The following is a 9,507-nucleotide window of genomic DNA, read 5'->3' as shown; positions in this document are numbered from 1 at the left end:
ACTTTGATTATGAGATTATTCTTGGCTGACGTTTTGGCACTGTTATAAATATAAGAATATTAGCTCATTTTCTGATTGTGCAATTTGTTTGGAAGTGCTTCTGTATTGCAGATGCACAATCTTCTGCAGTTTGTTGGAGGTTTGCAAAGCGCTTCTTATCTGATTGAATACCCCTTGTATTGCAACCCGGGAGCAAAGTGCATATTACAACCGGAAAGAAAATGCAACTGTTCACCATGAATTTGTTGTAAAAAAAATTACAGAGGTGGCAAAATTCCAGCATTACAGGCTTACAGGCATGAAATTAATATTACAAAACAGGCATGATAAAAACTAACTTTTTTTGATAGCGATCAACTTATTTCAGAATGGAGTAAAACATATGATGCTTTTACAATTAACCTTACACAAAATGAGATTGACCATTACTTACATCTCATCTCAAAAGTGTATATCCCCAGAGGTAAAGGGGGTGAATTACACCACAGATCCTCAATTTCCCCGGATGTACCAATCATATCTCTATAGACACAATAGCTATGTACAATCACTTAAATCAGTATCTGCATTTCTTCAGCGCACTAGAGAAATCAAGGCAGACAATTTGCTCAACTGCCGCAAGTACAGCCGCCAAACTATGACAGAATGAAACTGATACCTCTCACTGTTCTCGGAGGTCAATCATATCAAACTTTGTATCAGCATTCATGTACACGTGGGAGCAATGCTCGTAGATTGGTGAGCCATCCAGAGGGGCTTTATGTGGATGGAATCCTCTCTCCGGGCAATCATGGATCACACCAATACCACCCGGATCCGTTAGATGAAATATACCATGTTTTCTGTTCAAAACAAAGCATATAAACAAGATCATATATCATATTATTAAGATGAGGGAGACAAAAGGATAGCACAACGTAGAGAAATAATCCTCAATAAGATAGCAAGCAGCCAAGCAAAAGTCTATCGATTTGGGTTCGGTAAACAGAGCAAATATATAGGCTAAAGCATTTGTATAATTATGGATAATAAGATTTCAGATGGAGATAAGAGTGAAGGATGCACATTTTTATGAACGTGAAGAGAAAATTATACTGGTTTCCCACTTCCCTTAAAAAATTAATTTACATTCAGCGCTCCCAACAGTTTTCTCCATCTGCATAAATCTTCTAAATCACCATTTGCTCCTTACTGACCTAGCCTGAAATCCTGAAATGGAGATGTGCTGGCAGTGGAAGTTGCCAACATGGACCAAATAGAAAAGTAAAACAATTGGGAAGCCTCAATTCTCCACACATGTGCACGACAGAAGATGCTGAAGTGGCTTACATCATGGTCAGGGCCGGCAACGGGGATACTCCACCCAAGATTGTTTGGGGATTTCTAAGGGGGGGTAGAGGCGATCCTGATGCTCGAAAACGTGAAACTCTGACACACCCACAATTGATGCCAGAGCCATGTCATGACGGCAGTAATTTCCATTGAGGATTCAAGTGGTAAGAGATCTGGAAAGTGTTGTGCTATTCAACGGCAGACGGACTGGAGAAAAAGATAGGAAAGAGGAAGGGAAAGAGATTTGGCATATGGTGGCTCCTTGAGTCCTTGGTGTTCTGATGCAACACGCAAGACTTTTGCTTGGTGGCAAAACCCTTCTTCATTATATGCCAATTATGCTTAGGTTTTAGTCTGACATGCTCCCTAAAGTTCAAACCCGTGACACCCCGGACTGAGTGTGTATTCACTTTTGCAGCCATGTCAGACCTATTTAAACCAATAAGGAGGCTGGGCAACTCGCCTCCAGGATGCTCCCTCGATTTGCAGCGTTCGTGTCCGTTCGATCCTGGTCAACCTGGTCTTTTTTTCGTTGCTTGCCGTTGGATCGTCGCGGTGATTCAACGTCTGCCGTTTTCACCGCGTGGTCGTTTTGGCGCGGCCAATGACCTGTGGGCTCGAGCGGGATCTGATAGGCTGGGTGGTCTTTTTCTAGGTGCATGCGCAGCCAAACCTGCCGCGCCGCGTGGGCGCGCTTTGCGTCGCAGGGGACCCGCGGAAGGGTTATCCGGCTCATGTGCACCCGCCTTTTGCGTCCGCAATTGTGCTGTCTTCATGACGGGTGGGCCAGTGCTGCCTCCGGTCCCACTCATCAGCTGCGGTGGCTCACGTCTTGTATATAGGGTATTTCCTGGTACCTCGGTCAACCGCTCCTTGCGCGGCGCTCCTCACGCGCTTCCCGCGTAGTGCGTCGTGCGTCGTGGGGAGTTGTGTGTCCTGCATCAGCTGCAGAAGGGGTGGGTCGACGCATGTGCACCCGGATTGTGCACACGCATTTGTCTAGCATGATGACAGGTGGGCCGCCGCTGCTCTGGTCCCGCTCGGCGGCTGCTACTTCTGTGTCTAGAGCGCGTGTATGTCTTTCCTGTGCACGGTGTTGCGTCTCGTCTGCATTTGGACTTTGGAGAGAGAGGACGGATTGCAGCTGCCCGATGCATCGTGCGTGCCTTACCTCCATCTGCAGTTGGAGAGAGAGATGGACTGGCACCTATGACGCGCTGGTCGACGCCGCGGCCGCCATCGTCCGCGAGCCTGGGTGCACGGTGGCGCTCGCGGACCTCCACTGCTGCCTCGACGCTTCAGCGAGTCCCGCGACCGAGCCGAGGGCCTCGTCCAGGTGGCCGCCACCGGCCTCGGCACCGCTGCCTCCCGCCACAACGAGCTGTTTCGCGCGCTCGTGGACCTCCACCGCTGCCTTGACGCCTTCAGCAAGTCCCGCGGCCGAGCCAAGGGCCTCGTCCAGACGGCTGCCGGCGGCCTCAGCCCCGCCGCCTCCCGCCACGATAGTTGTTCCACGCCGTGCGCGTGGTCGACAAGGATCTCCGGGCCACCGCCGCCGGCCGGGAGGAGAACAAGATGGAAGAGAAGAATCGCCCTCCAACCACACCGCTGGCGGCCGAGGACAAATAGCCCAATCGATCCTCATCTCCTGTTGAGGTGATGTTCATCGTTCTTGTTTTTTTCATGTGATGTTCATCGTTCCTCTTATTTTCTCGGTTGATGTGCTAATCATGTTAGTCATCTAAAAGATGAATGAAGCTGTGACCGGAAAGGAGAGATGGACTAGGATATTTTGCCTCGTCGTGCCGCATGGTGGCCGAGATGCGGCAGCCCATGCTCTGTTCCGATGGGCCTCCTCTGCTCGATGGTTGCCGCTGGTTGAGGTTCGTCCTTCTCTGGTCCGCATGTTCTTCGCCGCTGATTTGGATTCGTCCTGCTAATTTCACATGTTTGCCTTCGTTTCGTTCATGCACAGTTTGGTACTGTTTCCTGTTGTCGCTTGCGTCGAGCCTTGGGTCTGTCTCTCCTTCTCATTGAGGTTAGTCCACTCCTCTTGTGCTTGCCAATAGAATGTTTGATGAAATGCGTGTGCTGACCCTTGTTCTACGATTCAGCCTACTTCTCCTGTCGCTGCACTTCTTCTCGTCCGTCCTGCTGCTTACTCAACGTGCTTCTGCTTGCTGCCTCGGGTAAATAGGCCGTTCTGTTGCTTCTGTGACCGGCGAGTGTTCATTGCATGCATGTGTGTCGTTGTACTCTGACCGGTCGTTCGACTCATCAAGGTTTTCTTCTTTCCTTTCTACTACATGTGTGCGTGCTTTACTTTCAGTATCTTCTGTGTCATGCTGTCTGCCTTGGTGATCTTTTAAATATCTGTATGTCGTGCTGATCGTTTAAATGTTCCGGATATGGTCAGGCGTTCTGTGTTGTTCGTTCTCGTGCTGCTTATATTTCGTGTATGCATGTGAGCAGGATGTGTACGCTTGTTTCCGTTGTTATACCAGTTCTGGAGGCCGTGGTAACTGGATGCACCCCCGCTCACTCTTTCTGTTGTACACAGAAGCATATTTGTCCAATTCTCAGACCAAGGTTTTGAAAGAAACCGCAGTTCATTACAACGCCAATTATGGATATGGATCCATCTTGCTGCGCTGGATGAAGGACTGGATGTAATAAGAATTGCATGTGACAAACAGGTGCCTCCTCTATGTAGAACTTTTTGCTAATATCATGAATTTCTCCTGAGATCTCTCTAGACCTTTCCAAATGTATTTTAGTTCGGTGTTTGTATTAACTAGCAGAAGAAGGGATGCAAATGGAAAGAATTTGAGATGCATAAACATAAAAGGGGGGGCAGCCCCAGTGCATGTAGCTCCCGCTTGCGCAGGGTCTGGGGAAGGGTCCGACCACTTTGGGTCTATTGTACGCAGCCTTTCCCTACATTTCTGCAAGAGACAGTTTCCAGGACTTGAACCCGTGACCTCATGGTCACAAGGCAGCAGCTTTACCACTGCGCCAAGGCTCCCCTTCAGAGATTTGCTTGAAGCAAAGATGTCTAGCCGGCATACATATGGCAAGAACCTTCAGAGATTAACTTCTTTTCAGCAGTTATTGAGATATATACTTTGCTCATAGGTCACAACTCATGAAGTTACTTCCTTTTGGTTTTGATTTTGAAATATATGTGTCATAGGTCACAACTGATGAAGTTACTTCCTTTTGGTGAAGGTCTGAATATCATCATGATCTTGGCTGAGAGGCTGACATTTCGAAAGGTTCTCGTCTGTATAGATTAGTTGATAGGATGACAACTTAAGTTTATTGAAGCTCTTCTTTAGGAGGCGGGGGCAAGGTTTTTGAGTCGCCGACTAATCGCCAAGTCGTTGGAGCGAGGTTGGCTTGCGCAGGCGACTTGGCTAGAGGAGTGAGCCGCGCGGCTGGTAGGCTAGTCGACGATTAGTAGACGACTAGTCGGGCGACTAGGACCTCAAAGCAGGGCGGCTTGCTTCAGCAAGGCCAAGGGAGGGAAGAACGGGAAGGTGAGGAGGCCCGAGTCCAAAGGCGGGGGAGGAGGAGACGAAGCTGGAGAGTGCGCCGCCTGTACGAGAAGCACGAAAGAGACGAAGGAGAAAGGCACATGGGAGAGCAGATGCACGGTCTAGATTAGAGCATATGGACGGTTTGGATTTTATTTGGAAGCTAGGGTTACATAATGGGCCTATTGGGCCAGCTCTCTAGCACGAAACAGAGGAGGAGCAAGACGCGTGCTCCCATCCCATATCAGAATCGCCGCCTCCATTATTCCTACCGCCTCCATTATTCCTACGAGCTGCTGCTGCCTTATCCGAGCTGAAGTATCCTCCAAGCAGCTGCCTACCCCCTCCTCCGCCTGCGACAGCACCTCTTCCCCCTCCTCCTCCTCTTAACACCTGGGGCGACCTGGGGCGATTAATCACGACGAGTCACAGACTAATCGCAGCGAGCCACTAGTCGGAGGCATGGCGACTCGACTTGGCTAGGCGACTCAAAAACCTTGGGCGGGGGTCTGCTTTGGTTTCTTGCTATTTGCCTTTCTCTTAAAGTACTTGACTGGATGCATCTGACAGTTATAAATCAATAATTTGGATGGATCTACTTTTTAAATTTATAACTCTTAGGCTTTTCTCTTAAAAATAATGCGAGTTATTTTTTAGGGGAAAATAGCTTTTGTCCACTTAATAAATCATGTTCGTTATAATCAGTGCTGCTATATCAAACAGTAGTGTCTCGTGCCGGGTAGCACCCATGTTCCATCGAACATGGCTACTGTTCTTGATCATAAGATCTGATATTGTTCTAATTTTATTAGATGAAGCTACAATGGTTAACATATGTAGTGCATGTTCTAGGTTTGTTATATTGAAGGGCTACTGTTCTTGATCATATGATCGTATATCCTATATGTGCAAATCAGGCCTTTAGGCTACTGGAATTTCACTATTGTTTAATAGGAAAAGTTGATTGATCCATTATCAAGGGCAGCATGAATTATATGTGATTCAGCACCTTTATTAAGTTTCCCTTCTTCTTTTAGCTTATTAGTCGCTACCTAAGATAGTACCAAGCATGATCTTTTGTTTGCCATGTGCGACACCACTGAGTCATTTTATTAAGCTGGCATTAGTAATTTTGCATTTTACATGGTTCATGTGCAAGTTAAACGTCTGTCCAATAATACTAATATTAAGTTTATAATGTTGGCACAGTCTGTTATTGCTGTTGTCTTCTTGGGAGTACTTGAGAAGGCGTGGCTGGGAATGTGAGGACACGCCATGGCAGAGGTGCGTGGTCGGCAGGAGTCAGGGAGGCATGAAGGTAGACATGTGGATGTTATCGTGGCATTGATACATTTCACTCCACCGATGCTGCATACCAAGGTGAGTGAATGCTATCGTGGCCTTAGATGCCCTGTCTAATTCTTGCTTGAATTTTTTGTTTTGTATGCTCGGATGTGTGTTCAGTTCCCACATTGTTTTTCTCATGTGGAGTTGAAACCACATTTGGTTGGTCCAATAGCAAATAATGGTATGTTTCACTCTGAAATCATATTGCATATAGAGAGATGTTCATTGTTAGTTATTGGGTTATGGTATGAAATGACAGCTTTTATAGTCAGTTTGCCGTGTCATCTATTCAGAATCAAGCAAATTTGGGCCTCTAAAAAACAATCAGGTCGACATAGTAATTTTGACAAGACGAGAGACGTAATTTTCCTGTGTTTTCCTCTTGTTAATTTTGAAATACCTTTGACAGGAAAATGTTTCCTGTTTTTTTGTCTAACCTGTCGTAATTTTGTCTCGTGGGTCCATCTATATGAGAACCTTCTAAGTGGAAGTCAAATGGTGGAGTCTCAGTATGTTCTTTTTTAAGTTGAGTCGAAAAGTTTTTACGTGATATTTGAACTGAAACTTAACTATGGCATGACTGGTACTCCCTCCGTAAAGAAATACAAGAGCAGGGAGTACTTCATTTGAGGCTCCTGGCTGAGTATAGATACTATGACCAGACCTTATTCGTCTTGATTCTTAATGCCTTCTTCGTTTTAGTCTCCATCTACCTGTGCAATCAATAATTTTGCTAGAGATGTCTATATAATTGTATTATGCATTGTTTTTCTGCTGTGTAAATAACACTTTCCTTGGCGTTGGCGGTGGTGGTGCAGGATTGGTTGGAAGCCAAACAGGGCACCCGAGAAGGAGAAGAGGAGAATGCTTTGAAGTGAGGAAATGATAAGTGTTATTGTTTTGTTTTAAGAGCAAGATAGGAGTTGATATGTAGTCCTCTGGCTTCTTTGTAGTCTATACTATGTGTATAGCCAAAGCACTCATGATTTTATAGACACATATATTTTTAAACAAAAGCCCATGTATTTTTTTTGTCAAACATAGTCATTGGAAAGTCCACATATTTTCAATGCGTACATGATTTCAAATGGGTCTCTGTACATGATTTCAAATGGGTCTCTGTGAAGATGGTAGCAAATATTTTATGTTGTCAAATTAAAAATGTGTATATACATCTCATTGTAGACAACAATCGACCATGTTTCCTATTTAAGGCAATTGAACCATGGATATTTTTTTCCTCGCGCACATGGATTTAAGGTGCCTCTGCACCATTTGGCGCAACAAGCCCCCGTTTTCCAACTAAGAGAGATTAAATTTGTTGCCATATGTGCTTACCTGTAACAAAATCAACTAAATGATGGATTTCTTTTCATCACTAACATGGAATCAGCAGGTCTTTGCGATATTTGGCGCAACGGGTTTCGCAGCGTGATAACTATATTTTCAATATAGCATTCTACTACAAATATCGAATAGGTCCTTGCAAAATATTTTCATCGACAACATGGCTTTAGCGGGTCTCTGCGCCATTTGGCGCAACGGGTCAACTAGTAATAATAAACCAGCTGGGCACCATGTCATCAAAGCTTGTTAGCTAATGATCTTTGGAGTTGCAGAGTTTAAGCAGAGTGGAATGTAACTAGAAATTTTGAGGAGGCGAGTAAGAAAGTTGCATAAAACTTTAGCAAACTCTAATTTCGTTTCCACATTGGTGAATACTGGCAAATACTACATAATTCGGTCGTCGGTAGTAACACATGAAAACGGAACTACTTGGTACAAATCAGAGGCCAAATGCATGCACAATTCGACCTGCAACAACAACAAAGCCTTTAGTCCCAAACAAGTTGGGGTAGGCCTGAGCTGAAACCCATAAGATCTTGAACCAACTCATGGTTTTGGCAGGTGGATAGCTAACTTCCACGCACCCCTGTGCATGGCTAGTTCTTTGGTGATATTCCAGTCCTTCAGATCTCTCTTTAAGGACTCCTCCCATTTCAAGTTTGGTCTACCCCGACCTCTCTTGACATTATCAGCACACTTTAACCGTCAACTATGCATTGGAGGTTCTGGAGGCTGCGCTGTATATGCCCAAACCATCTCAGACGATGTTAAACAAGCTTCTCTTCAATCGGTGCTACCCCAACTCTATCACGTATATCATCATTCCGGACCTGATCTTTTCTTGTGTGGCCACACATCCATCTCACCATGCGTATTTCCGCTACACCCAACTGTTGAATATGTCGCCTTTCAGTCGGCCAACACTCAGCACCATACAATATTGCGGGTCGATTCGCCGTTGTAACGCCCCTGACACATCAACCGGTTTCCGGCCGTTACGCCTAGCGGGATCTAGGCTGGTCCCAAAGACAAACACTAGGCTTTTCTGCGCCCTTTGTCCTCACTCATGCACAACCGAGACCAACTTCCCAGTCAAACACCCATCCTCAAATCGCTCCAAGCCAAGCACGCTTAACTTTGGAGTTCTTTCTGAATGGGCTACCAAAAAAGAAGGAATTCCTTGTTGATATTAGTCTATCATTCCTATTAAGCCAGGACACATACACTCCCACTCAAAGGAACCGACGTCCTCGTCGGACCATTAGGAATGTTCCCTCTTGGCACACGTAACTGCGTCCAATCCAGCACATGTGCCAAGCCGTGTGCCCCAACGGGCCACGCGCACATGACCCGCACATGCCCGTGTAACCGCAAGGGTCGGCTCTAATATCAAGCCACATCCACTGGTTCCTAGCCATTACACCTGGGCGGGATCTAGACTGGTCTCACAGGCCAACAGTAGTTTTTTCTGCGCACTTTGTCCTCACTCATGCGCACCCGAGACCAACTTCCCAATTGGTCATCCATCCTCAAATCGCTCCAAACCAAGCACGCTTAACTTTGGAGTTCTTTCTAAATGGGCTCCGAAAAAGAAGAAATTCCTTGTTGATATGAGTAGTCTATCATTCCTATTAAGCCAGGATCTCACAACCGCCCTATAGAAATGAGAACTAAGAGCGTCTTCAGCAGCCAGTCAATATGGTGGGCAACAGCCAAAATAGCACACAGGAGGTAAAAACGCTCTCCAGCAGAAAGTCTATCGCATAACGTTGTCCAAAAATCATGGTAGATCTTCCCAACTTGGACAATCCCTCCACATCATCCAAATTGCAACTGCCTCTCCCAAACCCTTCCTCCTACCACCTTCCGGAGTAGCAGAGGGTATTTTTTTTCAAGAGAGCGTGATGTTGGATGTAGTGGTGGATCCGGCGCAGCCACACACTAT

The 9,507-nt window shown here is 46.1% G+C and overlaps 1 protein-coding gene across 2 annotated transcripts in view; it reads right to left on the bottom strand.

The window, feature by feature from the left end:
- Window positions 1–282: 282 nt before the first annotated feature.
- LOC119268047 (AMSH-like ubiquitin thioesterase 3) overlaps window positions 283–9,507 on the bottom strand; it is a 16,579-nt gene continuing 7,354 nt past the window's right edge. For both annotated transcript variants that reach the window (XM_037549543.1, XM_037549544.1), the window contains one exon: window positions 283–842. In XM_037549543.1, coding sequence (XP_037405440.1) covers window positions 662–842 — 181 coding nt within the window. In that variant the 3' untranslated portion in view covers window positions 283–661. The remainder of the gene's footprint in view (window positions 843–9,507) is intronic.

Source organism: Triticum dicoccoides, chromosome 3A (assembly GCF_002162155.2).
Source record: "Triticum dicoccoides isolate Atlit2015 ecotype Zavitan chromosome 3A, WEW_v2.0, whole genome shotgun sequence".
NCBI classification, from domain to species: Eukaryota; Viridiplantae; Streptophyta; class Magnoliopsida; order Poales; family Poaceae; genus Triticum; species Triticum dicoccoides.
Note: the sequence above shows the minus strand (reverse complement) of the source record. Positions and strands in the feature narration are given on the sequence as shown.